The sequence below is a fragment of the Clupea harengus genome, chromosome 21 (genome assembly GCF_900700415.2).
Source record: "Clupea harengus chromosome 21, Ch_v2.0.2, whole genome shotgun sequence".
In the NCBI taxonomy this organism is placed as follows: domain Eukaryota; kingdom Metazoa; phylum Chordata; class Actinopteri; order Clupeiformes; family Clupeidae; genus Clupea; species Clupea harengus.
Genome location: NC_045172.1, coordinates 18,532,500 through 18,555,295, shown reverse-complemented (window position 1 = coordinate 18,555,295; position 22,796 = coordinate 18,532,500). Strand labels below are relative to the sequence as shown.

Below are 22,796 nucleotides of genomic sequence, written 5' to 3'. Positions count from 1 at the left end.
ACACCTCCATGGCCTGCAACATTTAAATCTTGATTGCTAAGATCTGTCAGGGCATACAAAAAAAGCAGCTTGATCCAATGGCCCCCTTGTTAAACCAACACTGGGTTTTCATAGTTCAACGAGGCCAGTAGGACAGCCAAGAGATGAAACCAGGTCTCTAAGGACCTCCGTAAGAGGAGTCAGTTGTTTTGGGGGGGGTGGGGGGGTGGGGCGCTTGTTGCTTTGGAGATCTCAATGGAGAGGAGCAATGGACTCTGTGAGGCCTGGCGCCGGTGGCTGGCCCTCGCCCCCACCCCCGCCGCCCCCTCCTCAGGCCTCGGAGCAACAGCGCTGCTGGTTGAGCTTGACCTTGTGCTTGATGCCGTCGTACAGCTCGAAGTTGTAGTTCTCCAGCGTGGTAGAGGAGCGCGAGGAGAGGCCGCTGTAGGAGCACGTGCAGTAGAGCAGCAGGCCGGCGCACACGGCGCCCAGCAGCACGCCCAGCGAGCTCATCACGATGATGGTGAGCAGGATGGGGTCCAGCGTGTACAGCCAGGAGTTGTCCTTCTCCGACACGCGCGTCACCGGGAACTCGGATGGCGGAGATGTGCTCCACTCCACGAACGGGAAACCCGCTGCTAGCAGAGAGAAAGGAGACAGTCTGAGGATTTTGGTTTTTGCTTATAACCAACTCACAGCACCCTGTTCCATAGGTACAACAAGAACGTAACATTTAAGAACATGAGAAAAAGGCTGACACAACATGATCTTCAATATGTTTGTAAAATGAACATCCAGAAGTTGACTGGCATTTGGGCATACATGCATTGAAATTAGATAGTCATATTTAATGATAGAAAAATGACTGGGGGGAGGGGGGTATGAGCCAACTCTGCCCTGAGTGCTGACCTCACATTAATGCCCATAGTATGTGTTAATTCAAATGTAATACAACTCATGCTGGGAGAGATGTGTGTGCGGTGTGGTTATGTTATTGCTAATAACACAAATTCCCAAAGGACTCAACAAAGAACTGCCATAGTCACTGTTAAGTAGAGTGTATTCACCAATGAAATCACCAATTATGCCTAAGTGCTTACAGAGGCCCTTAAAAAGCCTGGCAACTAAGGGAGTGTGCGGTGAAATTGATGGCGTAATTATTTCCCATTTGGACTAATGTTTGATGGAGAGAACGGAATTAGAAAAAAAAAAGGAGGGGTGGAGGTTAAAAAATGACGGGGAGATGAACAGATTGTGGCTCGCGCAATAGTTTCTGAGCGAAACAAAGGCGGCTCTGATTCAGAAGAATTCCTACTTGGTCTGACAGTAAGATAGAGGGAGGCAGATAACAAGTCTAAACCCTGGATTCTAAAGGCAGGCGTCTCTGCAGATGTTGGGGGAGGAAGAGGGGGAGGGGAGGGGAGGGAGGGGGGAGGAGGTGGATGAGGGGGAGGAGGTGGAGGAGGGGGAGGAGGTGGAGGAGGGGGGGGCTGGTTGGACCTGACTGATGCTGTGATACAAACACCAGCGGAATTCTCCTACATTTTATAAATGACTGTGGAATCTTGTCTTGTGCCAATCTATGCATCTCATCCGTACATAAATATTTATAAATTATTGAAAAAAAATGTAAATTGTATATCACACATATTCAAAACAAAAACAATGGATAGCATCACTGCCTTTATGGTTGGCCGGTTCTAAACAACCAGGGCTTGTAAACTGACAGCTGACAGTTGGGTAAGATTAGAGGGACTGTACCTGCATTGACTGGTTCAGCAGCGTTGAGTCGTCGAGTATCGCCGATCTCCACCGGCCTCTTTTCTGTGGGCGAGAGGAAGAGAGACGCCATGTTGAACGGATGCTCCAGATACAGAAAAACAGTCCATCAGGAGATTAGATAACAGAATGCAGATTCAAATGTGCTTTGTGTTCAGAGGTTTACAAAAGGCATCCAAGTCGTTTTCAACTAGGAAAGGCTGAGATTGAGAATTACTGTCAGATGAAAGAATAGTGTAAACACAAAAGACACAACAGCTCGCTGGATGTGTGCAGTTCTGAAGAGAGATTGTGCGAATATGAACTATCTACTTTCCCTTATTGTGGTCTGGTTATTTTGGAATTAAGGCAAAAAAAACTCACTACACACGCACACACACACACACACACACACACACACACACACACACACACACACACACACACACCATGAAACAATCTGAGTAACCCGCATAATAGAAAAATAAGATTTTATTTTGTACATTCCAAAAACATCCCAAAGACTTTCAAATCCATCAAGCAAAAATATTCATTATGTATATATTTGATATATATGTGTAGATATATTGCCTTTTCACAGCAAATGCAGTTTAAGATTGAGGTACAGCCTACTGAAGTTGTACATTCGTAATGCGAGCAAAGTGCATCATCCTCATCATCGTCGTCATCAACATCACATCATTGTCATTATCACCTTCCTCGTCTTCGTTGCCATTATCCTCCTCATCAACAGCACCACCATCTTTACTGATCATATAGGTGTCACTTTCACACTGAATATGTTTGGCATCATTCTAGCACCCCCCCACCCCCCTCCCCTCCCTTGTGTCATCCACAGTAAAGCACAGCAAAGCAGACTCTGTAGCCTAAGAACTCCACAGCAGGAGATGAGTCTGTGTGTCTGCTTTTGCATGCTACCCCCTAACGTTTCGAAACTGGACTTAACGGGGGAACATCCCAGCGGAGACCAATCAGTAGAAGATGCTGGGCCGTGCGAGTGGACGTCGTGGGTTGCATTGTTGTGAGCGATATGCGCTGGACGCGATGAGACGATGAGAAAAAAACGGCCACCTCGGATGGCATGCTGGATGATGGCCTGCCACCCAGGGCCCGGCCAGGACCCATGAGTCACCGTGTGCCGTGGAGACGACTGGCGGGTGGCTAGAAGCCCTAAAGCAATCCATTCCTCTTTTTACTTTAACGACAGAAAAAAAAATCTTTTCCTTCACTTTCCCTTTCCCTGTGATGTCTGTGTGTGTTTGAGAGAGAGAAGCGATGTGCTACACTAGGGTATGGTGTAGCAAGAGTGAGAAGTGAGAGTGCAAGAGCGAGAGAGAGAGAGAGAGAGAGAGAGAGAGAGAGAGAGAGAGAGAGAAAGAGAGGAGGGAGCGACGGTTTGGAATGGTGCCCCTTCGGCGGCATCGTGAACGTCGGTCTGGAGGGAGCTTTAACTCATTAATGCGGTCTCCAGGGACAACGAGAGGCGGAGAGAAAAAGGAAAACTGGTAAGGGGGGGGGGAGGTGGTGCTGCGGGGGGCTGGGGGGGGTTATGCCTCTAACAGCAGCCTTAATAAATGCTATCTGGTCCATTAACTAATTAAAAATATTAAGAGCTTGGAAAAGAATGCACAGAGAGGAGGAGGGAGAGTGAGAGGGGGGGTGAGAGAGAAAGAGAGAGATAGCGAGAGAGAGAGAAAGAGAGAGAGAGAGAGAGAGAGACTAAAGCAGACCAAGGCAGAGGTGCTGCAGTGAGCCTTAGGTTGATTTAAAAGCACGTCGCGAGGGTATGCCAAAACATCTCTTAGTGCTGCTCCTCATCTCTCTCTCGAAAAAAAAAAGCTAAGCGCTTCCCAAAGCCAAGCCTCCATGTTTCTCTCCGCCGCCACTCCGTCCCGGTTCTCGTTCCCATGGCGACGCCACGCAGGTGAGAGCAGGGGGTTGCCAGGGCCTGGTGAGGCGTGTTGGCACGCTGAAACATTGGCCAGCACATCATAACCTCAAAGGTTTCTCTCCCGCCAAAAGTGTTATTATGATTAGCAATTGACAAAATATGCACTCTGCCGCACGTCATTAAATAAATTGTGCAGCGAAAGGCAAACTTAAGTTCCCTCACAACAAAAGGATAACAAGGGGATTCAACGCGTCTCTCCAACACACTTTGTCCTGATGACGTCCCCTGGAGGTTAATGAGGTATCAGTCGATACCTTTGTCGATACCTCTAACTTTGGAGTGGCTAGGAGTGCATATGCTACTTGCAGATGACCACAATGTCGTTGGACACGATGTCAGGCCACGGACAGGACGGGAGAGGAGCAAACTTCCTCGTTTTTTCTCAGAAGAATAAAAGGCGTGCTTCTCATTTTTCTGTCGTTTGCAGGGCTGCCCACACCCTAGCGGATCCTCTAAGCACAATTGCTCCCAGCTGTGTGTGTGTGTGTGTGTGTGTGTGTGTGTGTGTGTGTGTGTGTGTGAGCTGTTCTGTCGTGGTCTGGAGTTGTCTCTCCCCTCATTAGGGAAGGAGGTGGTAAAGGGGAGCAGCTGTCTTTGTTTAGCTGGGAATTTTCTACCCAACATTTTTTTTCTCTCTCTCCTTTCTCTCTTTTTTATCAGGGAGCTCAGTAAACAATCACCCTCTCTCTCTCTCTCTCTCTCTCTCTCTCTCTCTGAATAACACGCGCCCACACACCTCATGATACTGTTGTGAAGCACAGGGGCACGGGGGAACAAAGGCAATAGGTTACTGTCACCAAGGATCCAAAAAGGAAACGAGGGTGCATGGATGCTTTTTGTGGCATGACACCTCTCAACCCCCCTTCACCCCCCCACCCCACCCCCACCTCACTCCACCCCATCCCTCTCCATCTCTCTCTTATCCATCACTCTTTCGCTTTAAACTCTTCAGGTATTCAGAGACCTGGAACACATATGGTAACTGTCTCTGTTTAAAATTACACCTCTCAGTACAAACAATTGGCTCTTTAAAAGAAAAAGAAAAAGAAAAAAAAAAGGACTCCCTCACTGTCTTCGTGGGCCAACACGGTCTGTTTAAAATCAGACTCGCTTACACAAACACAACCTCCATTGTCATGTTCTGCCTGTGGCTCCCAGTAGACTCTCTGTTTGGAAGTCTCCGTGGTACGATCAACAGACCGCCTGTTTTTCGTACTCTCTGCTGACCATACAGCTATAACTCACATCCAAATGATTCACAGGTGTTGAGCTCATGGAAACAAAATATAGTATCACAGGGGAAAACTCTACCCCACGGTCTGACTCTCCGAAAGGTGCTTGGGTGTAAATTATGTTTTTGACAGTTTTTAGATCACTGACTGCAAAATGGCACGACACTGTTTGCCTTCCTATGATTCGAAATATCAGCATGTTTGACCTTGTAACAGTTAGAGAGTACCCCCGTTCCTCTCAAAACAGGACGTTTCTCAAGGTCTGGCTCTATTCTATTTAAGGAGTGCACTCACTCACTGCTGCAACTGGCCTGAGTCGGGATTTAAACCCTTGCTCAGCGCGCCCATGCTGGGACCGATCCAGACAAAACCGAAGACCCAGAGCGAAGAATTGCCAATTTTTCTCTGGCTGCGGCGTTGCTAGTAAACAGGCTTAGCTCTGGAACCAGAGAGAGCTCCACTGGACTTATAACAGCATCTAACAACGAAAGGGCGAACAAAGGAAGACAAAAAGGCAGAGAAATCCTCAGAGTCTAAAGGAAATCTATATGTAGGACCTTTTCTGCTTTTGTCTAAGACAGTTGCCAAGGCAGCATCCATTGAGGGGGTAGAAAAAAAACACGTTGAGTGGGAACACCATCCCTTATTTCTTCATGTACATTTTTGATCAATGATCCGACTCAGTGAAAAGTGAGGTGCACAGTTGAGTTTGGTTTTCTGTCATTGTCACTCTCATTGTCTCCTCAGCTTCCGATCAGAAAGATCCAGAAAGTGTTAGGAAGTTCTGAGGGAACAGTGTATAACGTTCATGCCCCCCCAGCAGGCTCAGTCAGTAATGGGAGCAGCCATCTTCTTTATCAAGCCAAACTGTCAATGCTGGATCTGGCCCCAGGCGACCGCTGCCTCCCCTGGGGTAGTGCGAGGTCTGGGGGCTGTAGTAGGCGGCAGGCAGGCTCTTCTGGGCAGAATTCTGGCGCCGCTGGCTGCATATGGCCACAGTGAGCACGGCGGTCGCCAGGATCAAGATGGCGCCTCCACCCGCCAGTATGTAATACCAGTTGGGGGGCATGGGTGGCACTGAGCGGGTGGCTAGTGTGGGGTGACTCCCGTCGGGAAGGGCTCCCCCTGGTGGAGAGATACACAATAGTGGGCTTTGGGGGGAAAGAGGGAAGGAAAGGGTGCTAGCGGTCCACTAATAAAACCCATAGCTGGTCCACGTGAAGAGTTCACCAGTTATTCTTACTTTTACTTTCTTAAGTCTGTGGTTTCCATTTCCAGTAATAATTACAGTGAGAGATGGGAATTCTGAGGAGATATAAAAAAATGTTTAATAGTTGGCTACAGTAGAATGTTATGGGTTTGATATTGAATAAAATGCGTAATAACAGATATTTTAGCTCTCCAAAAACCACAAACTGGTAGTCCTGCTTTACATGGACCGCTATGGGTTCTCTACTTGTGCAAACTACATTTGGGGGCTTCATTCAAAAACAGGATCCAATCATCGCGCACACCGGAGGAAGTCAAGCAGAAGCACATGCAGGCCCACTCCTCTAGTGGTTTGACTTTTTTTCCGCTTTTGCTTCATTTCAACACAAATCTGACCAAATGCAAGCCAAGACTGAATTCTCACAGTGCTCCTTAACCCTTTTGGCAAGCATATGTGTGCGTTAGAGGGGGGATTGTAGGGGTAATGTACGGCGCTTCCTTGAGGGGGAATGAAAGGAAAAGCATGTTGGCGGGGGGATTTTGATGGACGATGGTCCTGCGGCGATATGCCTGAAAGGCCTATTCAGCTGGCTTTGAAATGTGCGCTCCACACGCAAGGCTGCCTCAAAGAAACCTCAAAGTCAGAAGAGAAACAGCCTGGCTGCACTATTTAGAAATCCCTCAAAAAGGCACTTTGGGTGAGGACTAAATGCTGAAATGTATGACGCTTAAAACACAACATAAACACGGTATATCTTTTTGAAAAACCTTGCCACAGTATACAGAGAGCTTCCAAACGAGCACAGATTCCCGGATTAAGAGAAATCACGACAGCAAGTACAGAGTCCTACTCAGATAGTTTGAGATAAACTATATAAGGCCACCAGCTATACTGACACCATTAGCCATAACACCAAAGAACACAGCAAGCAGTATACCGGCATTTTCCATCTGTGCTGTGTTTCAAGAAGGCTAACCACTAGCACAACTCACCATTTTACATCTGACAAACCCATATATCTAATTAAGTATTCTGAAATGTGTTCATGAGATTACTTATGACTCAGTATAAAAAGTCCATACCTTGCATCATAGACCTCTGACTAACATAATGAATAGGAGTTCTTTGTGTAAGCCTAAATGTGGTTGTTATTAGCACACCCACAGACATCTACCAGAGCGACAAATTGAAGACCTGTTCTTGACAGAGACTAATGAGGTGATTTAGGAATAAGAAAGGCAGTATTTCTGAAACATCTGACTACCACACACTGTGTTGAGTTAAAGATCGCACAGCTACAGCAAAGTAGGAAATTACACCGCGCGGGAACCGTTGCCAAATCAACTTTCAGTAACTGGAACTATCGAAAGAATGCTCACTGAAACTGAAGCTCACCCAAAACTCAATACTAAAAAATGTTTTGTCAGGTTTCTCATTTTTCTTACTGGTAAATGTGTATAAGCTAATTCAAAAAAGCATATGTATGACTATGAGCACATGCCCATGTGACATGCATGTGCTGATTTGTATGTGTGTGTGTGTGTGTGTGTGTGTGTGTGTGTGTGTATGTCCGTATATGCATTCCTGTGTGAATAAGTGTGTTCTTTTTACATGTGTGTGCACAAGAGTGTCTGAGACAAGTGTGTTGATTGATAATCAGGTGAGAGTGTGATGTTAATGACAATACTGGTAGCTGGTTTTTCATCAAGACAATGTTAATTGGGAGCTTCCAGAGTCAAACACACACGCACACACCCACATGCCCGCACACACACATGCACGCACACACACGCACACAGGCACACACGCACACAGGCACGCACGCACACACACACACACACACACACACACACACACACACACACACACACACACACACACACACTTTCAGAACACCAAGCTATAATCAACTCATAACAAAAGCACAAAAGCTCTTCACCCAGACAGTGCCGTCACCACACACCCCAAACTAAGCGAGCACAGAATGCAACAATTCAAACGGGACATGGAGGCAGGAGGGGACCAAGAGCCAACCAACTCACCTTTCATATCAGGAGGGAACGCAGCAAAGGGCTCTGAGAGAGAGGGAGAAAGAGAGAGGAAGAGAAAGAGAGAGAGAGAAATGAATATTAGCCCAAGTAAGTTGAGACGGCTTAAATACGCTGCTACATGTTCCGATTGGGTTTGCTTCTGCTTTTCACACTCAGGTTCTACACTACTGCACGTCTTTACACCACTGTGATGCCACATGTCTAAGAGGACCGGAGCGGAAGAGGTGTGCGTCTATAAAAGTGGAACATTCAAATGGCCTGGAATGCAAACAATTACATGACAGCAGATGGAGGAGAGTGTGAAACAGGCAGGAGGAGGAGGAAAAGGAGGAGAAGAGGAAGCAGAGGGGGGGAGGGGGGGGGCTTAGGGAGCTCTTTTTTTGGCAGGATGGTGGGAGGGGAGCACAGGAGGGAGGAGAGCAAGCCCGACTGTCCTTCTCGATAAGAGTACTCCCAGCATGCTTTATGGTGCACAGGGATTCCGAGGTCTCCTTCTCCCACCGCACAGATTCCCTTCGCCTCAAGAGCCAGCATGTCTCCCGCACATCCCTAGTTTCACCAATATGCCTACTTCAAACCCAGCCATCGCCTGATATACAGAGCCAGCATGTCTTCCACCATCCCTAGTTTCACCAATATGCCTACTTACAACCTAAGGTTTTTTTAAAGACTAGCACTGGCGTATATGCAATACCAGAAACCTCTTCACACCTTTTTGGTGACTAGCTGGTGGGAGAGCTGAATGTCTCAGCTCTGGAGAGCTGTGTTTACAAATACAGCCTAGAGAGAGAGAGATACAGGAGTGAAGAATGAAGCATAGATTAGCATCTCGGGCCCATGGGGCTTATATGGCCTAGTTTTCTGCATTCTTTTTTTTCTCACTTTCTCTTTTTTTTTTCTCTCCGTGAGCGTGTGTTGTGTCACTTGCTCTCTTCCTGTCCTTTCATGTGGGTAATTTTGTTCTTAGAGACACAGTGGGGTGGTGTCAGCCACTGCCGAGGAGGAAGGTGGCGAGGAGGAGGAGGGGGGGGGGGAGACTGGTAGAGACCTCTGCTCACAGGAGCAAGTGACAGTTCAGACAAGCGAGGAGGAGAGGAAGAAGAAGGGGATGGTGGGGGGAGGTGGGGGGGGATGTAAAGAGAAAGAGAGAGGGAGTAGGGAGGGACATAAGCAAGGCTGGGTGGGGGGTATGGGAAGCTCAAGGAGAAAAAGCAAGAGTGGGCAAAGAGAGGGAGGGAGAGATAGAGAGAGAGAGAGAGAGAGAGAGAGAGAGAGAGAGAGAGAAAGAGCTGGACTGCAGCATGAATGCAGGAACTAGGGATAAGTGAAAGAATGGACAGATGGGATGGGTAGAGAAGATGGAGGACCACTGGCCCACAGAGGTGACGAGAAGACAGGAGAAGAAAGATGGAGGGAGGGAGGGAGATGTGAATGATGAAATGTGGTGAGAGCGGACGGACGAGGGGACCAGATGTGTGGACTTACGGGTGCACTCCTCCAGCGGCGTGCTCAGGCTCATGTGGACGTTGTCGATCCAGATGTGGCCTTTGCCACTGTGCTCAAAGAGCCCCTCAATCACCACCTGGCACAGGAGACAGCACAGACACACAGAGAGACTGAGCAGACTGGACCCCGGAGGTCAAAGGTCACATGTAGACACAGAGAGTCATTTGCATGTATAGATAGAGATATGTGTTTTTGAAAGCTGATCTATTGGGAACTGGAAACTACATCCACAAAAATTGAGGACTAGTTTGACAAGGGTAAAGGGTAAAGGCATTGGAGGATAGAGTCTAGCAATAGCTAAACACACGCACACACGCACACACACACACACACACACACACACACACACACACACAATTTATAACCCCCACCTCAGTAGATGAGGGATTGGATAAGATTTTGTGAAATAGGGACTCCAGATGAAACATTAAACCACAGCACTTCATCTGTAAATTCTGGCATATCCATGTCTCCATCATTCTCAATTCCTTTTAAACTTTCACCCCCAGGCACTGGCTGACTTTATGACAGTCACAGCTCAACATTAAAACAAAAATATCTCTGAAATATAGAGGTTATGGAGCACTTCTGAGACGACTGGGCTAATCTTAAGTTTGTAGAACAAGAACGAGTGACATTTGGTTGGAGTTTCCTGAACTTCGTGAAAGACAAAATACTCAAAGCGCATCTTCTAGCTGTAGCTGTCTAACTTGTAGCTGAACTTTCTCTAAAAACGAAGTTTAAAAAGAGAAAATAATAAGTATGACCATTCTTTCTTTCATTTTACATTTTCTTAAAGAAAAAATGCGCATACCTGGAACTCTTTTGGAGAGCGGGGGAGGATGGTGCGGCCCTCCTTCCAGACGGGTCCCTGGTCCCCCTTTAGGGCCCAGAGGAGGGTCTCCTCCAGGTGGGGGTTCCTCAGGAGCACGCGCAGGCTCCCGGGCCCTTCCAGCTGGTAAGAGAAGAGAAGGCAGAGGGGCCCCATGTCGGCCCCCACCTCCGGGCTCAGGAGACGGCCTCGCTGGGCCTCAGCGCCATCCCCAGTCTCGATGTACAGGTAGTTATCCAAACCTTAGAGAGAGCAGAGATTATGGAGGGTTAGAGTCTCAGGTAGTTATCCAAACCTTAGAGAGAGCAGAGATTATGGAGGGGTTAGAGTCTAACCTTTAGACCATCACATTGTGTGTGCAAGTCTGTACAAAAATAATGTCAAATTATTCTAATTTAATGATGATCTTCACATAGTTCAACCTTCTCAGACTTGACCACCACAGTCACCCAAATTCTAATTGGCTCCTCTGGAATCAGTAATGTGGAATGTATTATTTGTAAAATAAGCAAATTCACAATGGTTTGTTATATTGGTTTAGAATATTCTGGAATCCCCTTTCCACCCCCTAAAGCTCAAAAACGTATCTGATTGGCAAGCACACACAACGGGATACAGATGCCTTGTCCAAAAGCATGGCTTGAGGGGAACAAACAAGCCCTCAGGCTTCTTCAAAGGGGACTTTGTGTCAGTCGACTCTTTCCTTTTCCACAAGTGAAAAAGGAAAAACAAAAACAATCGGCGTAGACGCAACGTGCTTGTGTCAGCCGGAGTTGTTTACAGCGACAGTTGCTTAGTTTGTAAATTGGCCCTGGGATTTCTCCTCAGCCCCATTAAGGCCGGTGGAAGAGACTGCAGCTTTGAGGAGGCAGTCGGCTGGAGCAGGTTTTGTCTGTGAGATAAGTAGCCCCACTGGGCCACCGTACACCATCAACGAATATGCTGATTAAATCACCTGTCTCTCAGTGTGTGACGGTGTGGAACAAAGTGTGTAAATGTGTGTGTGGGGAGGGAGAGAGAGAGAGAGAGAGAGAGAGAGAAATTGCTTTGTAAAGGAAAAAGTTCTTGGCTAAGGTCCATTTCAAATGAACGACAATACAATTAGCATTAAAAGAACTGTGCATGTGGATGAGACAGCTTTTGTGCCAGCAAAGCTATTGTGTTCAAATGTCAGACTGGAATTTTAGTAAGAATAATAAGCACTGATACAATGTTGTTGTATTGTTTCTTTAATATGCTTTGATTAATTCTCTGATCAAAAGTGAAGCCACGCCTTCCTTCCTGAGTGAGTAGCAGTGATCATGATGAATCACCTTCAGGATGAAGCAGCTCTGAGAAGAATACACGGAGAGCAGCATCTGCCTTGCAGATGACATTTTAACTCCATCTGCTCTCTGTCAGGCCAATGGTGTTATAAGATGGAAAGGTGTGTGTGTGTGTGTGTGTGTGTGTGTGTGTGCATGTGCGTGTGCGTGCGTGTGTGTGTGTTAGAGAGAGAGAGAGAGAGAGAGAGGAAGGGAGAGAAAGAAAAAGGGAGAGAGTTTTTGCACCCACTGGGAATTCTGACAGGGTGTCCACAAGCTCTTCCCAACACATGTGCTTGATGCACCATCCAAGCTGTCTGCCCTTGCTGTGTACGTGTTTGTATGTGTGTGTGTGTGTGTGTGTGTGTGTGTGTGTGTGTGTGTGTGTGTGTGTGTGTGTTTGTGTGTGTGTGTGTTTGCAGCTCACCCTAGCTCACCCAGCCATGCCATAAACCACACGTTGCCACAACGAACTCAAGTCAAGCACCACCCATCATTCCCCCTTAACGATCTCCTAATGCCAGCACCGGCATCCTGCCAGTTGCCATTAAGAATCTGAGGAGATCCCAGTGTCTGATTGGTCAGCTCCCCTGGCACTCTCTTTCACCCCCTCCTCCTCCTCCTCCTCCTCCTCCTCCTCCTCCCCCTCCTACCCCCTGGCACTTGGCGGTTCGCTCGGCAGACGGGAGCGTAAACGAGCGCAAACGAGCCCTTCGCTTCCTGTGTGCTTTGATAAGCTGGTCATACATTATTAATCCATTTTCACAGCCTCCTGCTGGAGCAAGAATGTGACAGGGAGAGAGAGAGAGAGAGAGAGAAGGAGAGAGAAAGAGAGGCGGTGAGAGAGGATGAGATGGAGAGATGCACAGTGGGAGAGGAGCGAGATGGAGAGATAGTCACTGAACGAAAACAAAAAAATGATGGAGAGAGGGGAAGACGAAAGAGAGATACACAACAGAAGAGAGAGAACAGACGAAACACGAAAAGACAAAAAGAGATGCTGCTGGAAAGGGAATGAATAAATGGGACGAGAGCTAGATTGAGAGAGACTGAAGGCACAAACTTAAGAGAGTAAAGAGTGTGTGGGCAAAAGCAACCCCTTTGCACTCAAAACCTTTCACCCACCCTCTCACAGGCACAGGTGTACACACTACCTCTCCTTCCTTACCTTCTAGAAACATCTTATTGTGTGACACCTGGGGTCATCTACGATCTGGGCCGAGCCCAAGAGAGACAGAGCTCTGAGCGATAGAGTCAGTCTCCTGTGGTGAAGGAGAATCTGTGAACTCTGACCCCGCTGGCTCGGATGTGAGATTCCGCTCAAGTACCTCGGAATGCGAGATAAATCCCATGACGCCCTCCCCAGACGTTTCCACGGGTTGTTAAATCTTCCCGAGAACGTGTTTAAATCCATTAAAATCAATGCATTTTAAACAGGGTAAGGATAACAATCCCTTTACCCTGAGTGTGGAAAAAGGGAGTAATATCATAAACCTAGCTCACCCCACCCCCTCGATCTCTTCAAGAAGGTTTTAAGTGCACAGAAGTCTACTTAGGATGTGAAAACCTGCCTGCAAGGTAGTGGAGCACTCTGGAATGCCCTGCGGGGAATTTCGCTTTTCCAGAAGAATCTGCCGCTCTGAAACCAATTAGATCCTTTGCTTTAACCCTTTCCTTGTTCACTTCAAAAGGGCCCGGATTGTTCCCTTGTGATGTTCAAAACTAAATTACATTCAGCCAAGCTGAAATGAAATGCATTAAGAAGTACTAGATTTGTCTAAAGCAGATCGATTTGAATAATCACCCAATTAAGTATATATCAACCGTGACTGAAACCAAGCTACACTTACATATATATATATATATATATATATAAAAAAAATCGAAATTCTAATTCTACTTCTTATTCAACTCCTCAGGTACAAAGACTTAACGACACCTTTGCCAGTCCGAGTTGCCTTCTGGGCTGCCTAGCTCAGGTATACAGACACAGCTATCTAGTAATACTCGTCGGAATGAAAATAACACCATGGGTGGAAAGAAAGTGCATTACCGTGACAAAAGCCGACAAAAAGCTTGTGACAGAGTGGAGGAGAGGAGAAGAGAGGAAAGGCATGCCGATGGTTCCGACATGTGGAGAGCAGACCACGAGGCCGCAGAGGGAGAGAAGGATGGGACGGATGGACGGATGGATGCAGGGGGCAGAGAGCTCGCACAAACAACGTGTCACCAGAAGAGGACAGCCACATAATCAGCCATAATCCGTCTCAGAAGGAGCTGCCCCAGGCTGTGTGTGTGTGTGTGTCTGTGTGTGTGTGCGTGTGCATCTGTGTGTGTCGGGGGGGGGGGGATGCTTAAGTGCACACTCTGCCTCGGACTTTGTGGTCTTCAAATGGTTCCACATGGAACCTCACTATTTGTTTTTCGTGCTTCCAGCAAGGCTGTCAACGGATGCAAATAAAGGCGGTTCTCCTAAAGCAACACACATGGTTGCGGGCATTGGGTTGGATTATTTAACCGAGAGCAGCAAAACAAAATTCTGTATGTATATGAGTGTAAATTAATGCTTTCATGTGTTTACGATCCGGCTATTTTATCTAGAAGAACCCCAGAAAGGCCTTAGTTCTTTGGGCTTTTGTCTGTTCACCTATGCACGTTTGTATGGATGTGTAATATGGGTACTCACTGACCCAAAACCATTTTTTCTTCCGTTGGGAATGGCATAAGTGTGTACGTGTTTGTCTGTGTGTGTGTCTAGGTCTTGGTCTGGGCTTTGTCATGATGTGTATGTATGTATGTGTGTGTGTGCTTGTGTGTGTGTGTGTGTGTGGGGGGGGGGGCTGTATTTGTGTGTGCATTTGCATGTGTGTGTGTGGGGGGGAGGGTGTGTGTGTGTGTAGGTGTGTAGCAGGAGACTCACTGTTGGAGCCCAAGGCTGGGTCCTGGCCGGGTTCGGTGGTTCTGTTGGAGCTCTGCAGGGCCCAGACGAGACTAGAGGCCGGGTCGAGAGTCCACCCACACAACCCCTGCTCAAAGTCACACACCCCCTCCTGAGACGATGGAGGAATGCTGGCGGCTAAAGTGAGGATAGTGAGAATAAGAGAGAGAGTGAGAGAAGGAGAGAGAGAAGGAGAGAGACAGAGAGCAAATGGTTATGACAGCAGATCATTTCATTCTTTTTTACTTCAGCTGCATAATTTCTGGTGTAATTAATCTTCTATACAGTGAGAGCAAACTGTCTAGTCATTGGGCCTGGCATTACAGATGAGGAAGAGAGCGAGCGAGAGATGAAAGCCACAGAAAGACAGATGTATTTGTAGAGCCAGAGACAGCAAGACAGAGTTCACCCTAGGGTACCATGTTTCACCATTACATATTCATAGGCATACTTATCCTCCATACTCCATCACAGGTCAAGCTCATGAGGGCACAGCACAGAGTTTCGCCTAGCCTAGCCTTCAGCGCTAACTAGGAACTACTACACTTCACACACACACACTCATACATGCATACATACAGTACATACATACACACATACAGAGTATATGTATGTACTCGGCTCGCAGCCGTAGGAACCAGGAACTCTAACCCTGACGATTAGCATGGATCCTGCACAGCCGCTATTGCTCAAAAGCAGTCAGTTGGAGATGGATATCGATTAGCTAGCGGAGCATCCATCAGCGCTGTGCTTACTCACACAGACACGCTAACCGGCTAACCGCTCCAGGCAGCTGGATCAATGGCCCCCCAGGGAGGCAGAGCCAGAGTGAGCTGAGCTGTCCAGACACCTGGGTTTAGGATTACAGCCAAAAGGGTCTGCACCCACACTAGCAAGCTAGCCCTTGCACACCTAGCCTACAGGAGGACTAAATATACCCTGGCATCTTCATTTCCACATGTAACCTCATATGTGTGGTGTAGCTCAAGACAAGGCAGTGCTAATCTTCACATGGATTAAAACGCGTGAATCCAATTCTACTGGTTTCAGGGACACTAGCTTATGTTGACATTCTTCCTGCACGGAGAGAACTCTTGTTTTGCATTTTGGCTGGAGCAAAAAATATTACCACATCTGAGATCCGCGATGCCATAATGTGGAAGAAGCATTCCCCGCATGCTTCTTTATCAGAATAATGAAAAAGAAAAGCGAGTGCAGATTAGGAAAAAATGGGGAGCGGAGACTAACAGGATGCTACAGAGACAGACAGACCTTGGAACTCAGACACCCAGAAGCCTTGAGAAAAATAGGCAGAGGCAGAGGAAATAAGGACTGAGTGAAAATAGAGATAGCATCGCGGCTGAGTGTGATGAGAGCTGGGTCATATCCTCCTCAGTCTTACCTGTGCTGAGAGGCTCACTGGCGTTGGGCTGCGTTGGGGCGGGGGTGGGGGTCGTGCTCTCGGGAACAGTGGTGGTTTCTGTGGAGAGAAAAGAGATAGGATAAGTTATGATAAATGTGTGTGTGTGTGTGTGTGTGTGAGAGAGAAAGTGAGAGAAAGAGAGTGTGTGTGTATGTACAAAAAGGGTGTGGAAAATAGAGGGAGAGCATATGTTTCTCATTGAGTATGAGAATGATGGAGAGGAAAGGGATTCTCTGAGTGTGTGTGAGTGCTTGCGTATACAGGAAAGAGAAAAAGGAAAGAGCAAGTGTGTGTGCGCGTGTGTGTGTTATGGTGTGTTTGTTTATAAGCCTTTTATAAGGGCCTTGACGGATGATGTTTCAAGGTAGTGCAGTGCACTGGCAGGCTGGCGGCTCTGACATCCGGCAGAGTTATTTGTCACGCTAGTGCGCACCAGGGAGGAGGGAGCCTTGGCATACAGAATACGGAACAAACATACGCACGCACGCACGCACGCACACTAACACACACGCACACACGCACGCACCCCCCCCCCCCCACACACACACACACACACACACACACACACACACACACATACACACGCACACACAGATACAGATACAGTCAACATAAACATTCAAAGGCTCATGTACACTCCCATACATAAGGCATATGGAATCATATGCACTGACACATGCATGCACCCACACACCCACACACACACACACACAGGGTTCCCAGGAGCTCCTGACCATCACAAATCACTTTTCTGTGAGGTGTGAGTAGACAGCCATAACTCTCCCTTCACAGAGAGAGTGAGAATGAGAGAAAAGAGGAAGAGAGTTGGAGAGATAGAGAGGGGGAACCACTGCAGATAGGGGGTAGATAAAACGTGTGCAATCTCACAGCTTTAACAACAACCTTGCAAAAACGCAGATCACCATATCTCCTCATCTGAAAATATGAACAAGTGTAGTACAGGAAAACAGTGCTTCCACAGATCAATTTACTAAAACGGTCTGAATAAAACATTATATTCTATATGAAATGGAAATACAACTACATTGCTTTGCCTTATCTACTTATATACAGAATAGGTATTTTGTATTGGTAGGATGCTGTCCTTCTGTGATGGGAGAAATACACTGAACGGGGCCAATGGATTCTAAGTAATACGGGCATGTTTCATGAAAGAGTGGAGACATGTCCGTGATATTTGTCATATAAAGCATGTTAATGCCACGGCCTCAGGTGATGCTATTAGCAACCTAATAAGGCTATGCTCTTTGCTCTCTGTTTTCCTCTCATCCTTCTTTCTCTATTCTTTCTTTCGCTGTCTCTTTTTCTCGCTCTGTCCGTTGTTTTCTCTGTTTCACGGCTTAATTGGTTAAGGCGGAAATTGTCCGTGTCAAACACATGCACACACACAAAGGCACATATGTTAAGAGACAGGCACACACACACACACACACACTGATGCACTCACAGAACACATACGCATTCGCAAACATATAGCGAAGGCACACACAGAGACACACACGCACTCCACTTAAAATGCTGCAATGCTTAAAGGTCAGCTCTTGTCACGGTGTAATGATGGTGACCTTTCTGTGTAGTGACGGCGGTGTCAGAGGTATGGACAGAACAGAGAGAAGCAACAATGTGACCGAGCGCCTGCCTTGTGTTGCTGCTAAAGTATATGTGTGTGTGTGTGTGAGTGTGTGTGTGTTGAATAAGAATGAATAAGTGAGAGAATGTCAGACAGGGGTGGGGGGCATTTGTGTTTAGCTAGGAGAGTCACAAGCCACATAGAGAGACTGGTATGGAGGTGGTGAGAGTAAAGAAAGCAACAGTATAAAAGAAAAAAAACAGCACACAAACATCACAAACGAACACCAACCACTGACCCTGAATCAGCTTTCAAGGACATGCCTCCACCAACCGTTTCCTGGGAATCCCTTAACTGAGGCCAGTTTAAGCTTCTACCTCTTCTTCACCCCTTCCCCTTTCTCTACCATCCCCTCATCCAATCTCTTTTCTCTCTTGCTTCTTACAATCCACTCACTTAACCTCTCCTCCTTTACTCGTGCCATTTATCCCTTCTTTTCCTCATTCCCTCTCTCCCTCCCTCACAGGCCCTTCCTGCAGCGGAGACCAGCCATTTCTCTCAAAAGAGCCTGACACAGCAATATCTGAACGACAAGGAGGAGGGGAAAAAAACTTCAATTATGGAGAAAGCCTCCCTACAAATCTCAGGCTGCCAAGAGAGAGCTTGGTGCTGCCACCGGAGAGAGTGCAAAGAATGCTGGGTAATAGAGGGAAGGATCCGGAATGCAGCGGCCCAAAGAAAGCCAGGGGGGGATTTGTGAGATCATTACCTTAGTGCAGTCAGACAGAGATACATACACCACACACTGACACACATTCACACAGACACACACACATACATGCACACACAAACAAAAGCACGCAGAAATACAAGGATAAACAACATAAATACACACACACACACACACACACACACACACACACACACACACACACCGATAGCTCAGAAGCGATATCTAATCACAGGATTTCTGCCTCTGAAATGAGTGCGGCACCGCAGCAAGTGACGTGTTTTCATACAGTCCCCCGCCAATTACACCCTCAGACTTTCATTAATCTGCGGGGGAAGATGCGATCTGATGACGACCTAATGCAGATGAGATGTTTATCTCACACACAGTCGGAGTCTGGCTGAGCCCATGCACACAGACGAGAGGACTCTCAGATACACGAGAAAAAGAAAAGAAAAGCACGATGGAATGATACACGAGAAAAAGAAAAGAAAAGCACGATGGAATGAAAGAGGTAGAGAGGGCGAGTGACAAACTGACTGAGGATGTGAAAAAGTGAATAAATGAGAGATAAATAAATAAATATTGAGAGAGAGAGAGAGAGAGAGAGAGAGAAATAACGGTCTATAAGAGAGGCTGTGAATTCAGGAAAGAGGAATCGAGGAAGAAAGAAATGGATGACCAAGTCAATGAGGGAGAGAGTGAATGAAAGTGAGTGAATGAGTGAGTGAACGAGTGAGTGAATGAGTGAGTAAGTGACTGAGCAAAGAAGAAGTGAATGTCCAGTGAATCAGACAACATGATCTGAGGAAGGAGTAAGGAGAGCCATCAGGAAACAGACAGCTCCCTATCGGGGGGCACTGATGAGATCATACAGTACCAATGCAGACATTCCCTCTGACACACAGACATGGAAAAGCTGTCAGGATGGTTTAACACAAGGGGGCAAAAGGGGCAGGATCATGATGAGAAACAGAGAAAGATGGAAAGAAAAAAGAGAGAGAAAGAGAGACTGAGGGAGATAGAAAAGAGAGAGAGAGCAAAATATTTCCATAGACTGGACACTCCCCTTAGTAAAGGAGTGGAAACAGACAGAGATTAACAGAACCATGTGTGCGAGTGAGTGACTACAGAGGGATAGAGAACGAAAGAGGGAAGAAGAAAAAAAAAGAGAGAGATGATTGAATTTCAAAGGGGCCGGGGTCCAGGCTGAAGCTCACCATGCTACCAAACTAAAGAACATCCTGTAAGAAAGTTATATTCAATCAGACATTCAGAACAACGGCCACAGTCTACAGAGAGGGAAAGCAGAGAGGGGCGAGTTGCAGATGCCCGGTGGCATTGGCACACACACACACACACACACACACACACACAGGAAAAACAATAAAATAATAGTATTTTTCCCAAATTTGTTTGTGTGTACGTGTGTGAGTCTATGTATGTGTGCAAACGTGTGTGTGTGTGTGCGTGTGTGTGTGTGTGTGCGTGTGCGATCACAAGAGTTCACTGAAGCTGTTTACAGTTTATTTATTTTTTGAATGCCGGCTGTTTGAGTGTCTGGGCGATGTGGGAAAGGTTTCTCAGGCACGCACACACACACACACACACACACACACACACACACACACACACACACACACACACACACACACACACACACACACACACACACGTAAGTGTAAGGCTGACGTGTTCCCCTGAATATTTTATCCTGTCGCTCTCCGGTGAAGCTATTAATGGATAGATGGAAGAATCACACACACACACACGCCTGATGATGTCACCGCATGACTCTACGGTGAAAACACACCATGTCTGAACACTGTCCTCCCCAAGCGAGCCCTCCTCTGAGACACACACACACACACACACACACACACACACACACACACACACACACACCACAACACAACCGATTATAATAAACCTCTCCCATAACTGACCAAGACTGAATACCAGTGAACATAGCAGCTTGGGGATCTGAGAACTACATGATGTGTGTGTATGTGTGCATGTCTGTATGTGATGTAATTATGTGTGAGCGTTTTATATCTCTGACCTCATTTAGCTGTCGTTAGTTAAAACCAGTAGGACATCTGCACCCAACAATATTTATATCCTTTTGTTAATGCCTTACATGTGGATACAAATAAAGATAGAAAAAAGGAGTGTGGGTGTGTTTATATATAGTGTGGTGTGTGTGTGTGTGTGTGTGTGTGTGTGTGTGTGTGTGTGTGTGTGTGTGTGTGTGTGTGTGTGTGTGTGTGTGTGTTCCCATGTTGAGAGCTGTGGTTGTGGGTATCCTGTGTTGTGTCCGTTGAGAGACCAGCTGTGTGAAGATGGGAGATCGGGAGAATGAGAGGCCGGTATGCACTACACATCTGGCTCCAAGACCATTGTGCTCACACACACACACACACACACGCACACACACACACACACACACACCACCTACTGGCTCCCATAGTTTTGTAGAAGATCTTGTTACTCTCTCTGAGGACCCTTTTTCCTCTACCATGAAGGCACTTTTTCACTGTTTCATCTCTCTCTCTCCTTTTTTCATCATCCCTCTCTCTTATCTCTCTTCATCTGTACCCTCCCTTTTCATCCTGCTTTCTTCAGCCTTGCTGCTTCAGGTAGTGTTGGCACAGATAAAAAACATGTGTGTGTGTGTGTGTGTGTGTGTGTGGCAAAGGGGTTGATGAGGCACAGTAAAAGCAGACGCCTGTATGCTTATGCAAACATTTGAAAGCGCTTTAGCAGTGTTGAGGAGGGAATCAAGAGATCAAGAGAGAGTGTGTGTTTGATATACATATGTATGCATAGTGTAGCATGTGGTGTGTGTGTATGTGTTTGTGTGATTCAAGTGTTTATTTATGCACATATAAGGGTGTGTGTGTGTGTCTCTGTGTGTATTTGTGTGGCTCACCTGGAAGACTGCATCCTAGCACTTCCATCCTCATTCCGATCCCAGCGGGAGACCAGCGCTCTGGATAAACCCGGAGGAACTGCGCCGGAATCTCCTCGAAGCGCCGCAGCTCTGGAGTGTCATAGTGTGTGTTCCCCTCAAACACCTGTGAAAGAGATGACAACATGTGATTAGTTTCACTTACTCACACACACACACACACACACACACACACACACACACACACACACACACCTGCATTGTATATCTGCTATTTGCCATCAATGTTTTAGAAAATGGACACTTTGAGAAGGAAGATTACAAGGCGACTGTTCCAACTTCCAACTAGGGAGTTTCAAAGGAACTGTACTTGAATCTGGGAATGTTCACACACACACACATACACACACACACACACACACACACACACACACACACACACACAGTAACACAGAGAGAGAGAGGACGATAGAGAGAGGGAGAGAGAGAGAAAGAGAGAAAGAGAGAGAGGGAGATGCATATACATATAAGGTCAGACAAAAACACACACACACACAGACACACACACACACATACACACACAGTCACCTTTGGCATGCTCGTCTTCGTGTCCATAATCCAGTTCCAGTCGTTCCCATTGAGGCTGTGTGCCAGCCGGTACTTCCTCACGAAGGCCCGGTTATCAGCGCTGGTCCCCCCGCTCTCCTGGCTCCGGGCCCCCTGGGTGATGATGCCCCGCACCACCTTCACCAGGCCCAGGTCCACCTGCAGCCACTCCTCCCCAGCCAGGGGCTGCGTGGGATGGGGGAACCAACCGGACCTGCTGGCCACCAGCCGCGCGGCGCTGGGGACCCAGTGGAGCTCACGCGCAGAGGAGGCCGAGATCTGGGAGTCGGGGAGATGGCCGGAGAGCATGCCCTGCAGCTCAGAACATGGAGCGTCTGAGGAGGAGAGAGAAATGGGGGGGATGAAGAGGAGAAAGAAATATGAATGACATTGGAAGTGATACAATAACATCTGATGAATTTTAATGATGGAATATTTCAGCACATCTACCAGCACTCTTCAATCTGTCAAAGACATATACAGTAAATAGCTGTAATAACTTATCAACACACACACATACACCTCACAAAACAGGATCAATAATAATTCAGCTCTAGCTTTCTGGCTTAGCTATCACCATCTCGCAGAGGGAATCTTTGTGACGATAACCGCAGGAAAGGTGAAGAGAGAGGAGACACATGGCAACGGAGATAATGATGGTAGAGATGGTGAGAGAGGAGACACATGGCAACGGAGATATTGATGGTAGAGGTAGTGAGAGAGGGCAAATGGGCCACTGAACCTCAGATGGAC

The 22,796-nt window shown here is 47.1% G+C and overlaps 1 protein-coding gene across 3 annotated transcripts in view; it reads right to left on the bottom strand.

Moving 5' to 3' along the window:
* Window positions 1-274: 274 nt before the first annotated feature.
* Window positions 275-22,796, bottom strand: part of nrp2a (neuropilin 2a) — a 68,258-nt gene continuing 45,736 nt past the window's right edge. The window contains exons 9-17 of one of the 3 annotated variants that reach the window (XM_012833648.3): window positions 22,026-22,378; window positions 21,459-21,603; window positions 16,185-16,262; window positions 14,765-14,920; window positions 10,523-10,782; window positions 9,688-9,784; window positions 8,194-8,226; window positions 1,741-1,803; window positions 275-614 (exon numbers count right to left, since the gene is read on the bottom strand). In XM_012833648.3, the coding sequence (XP_012689102.2) occupies window positions 310-614; window positions 1,741-1,803; window positions 8,194-8,226; window positions 9,688-9,784; window positions 10,523-10,782; window positions 14,765-14,920; window positions 16,185-16,262; window positions 21,459-21,603; window positions 22,026-22,378 (1,490 nt within the window). In that variant the 3' untranslated portion in view covers window positions 275-309. Of the gene's footprint in view, window positions 618-1,740; window positions 1,804-2,211; window positions 6,067-8,193; window positions 8,227-9,687; window positions 9,785-10,522; window positions 10,783-14,764; window positions 14,921-16,184; window positions 16,263-21,458; window positions 21,604-22,025; window positions 22,379-22,796 lie in introns of those variants that run through there. The other 2 variants (XM_031559069.2, XM_031559071.2) reach the window with 2 other exon arrangements.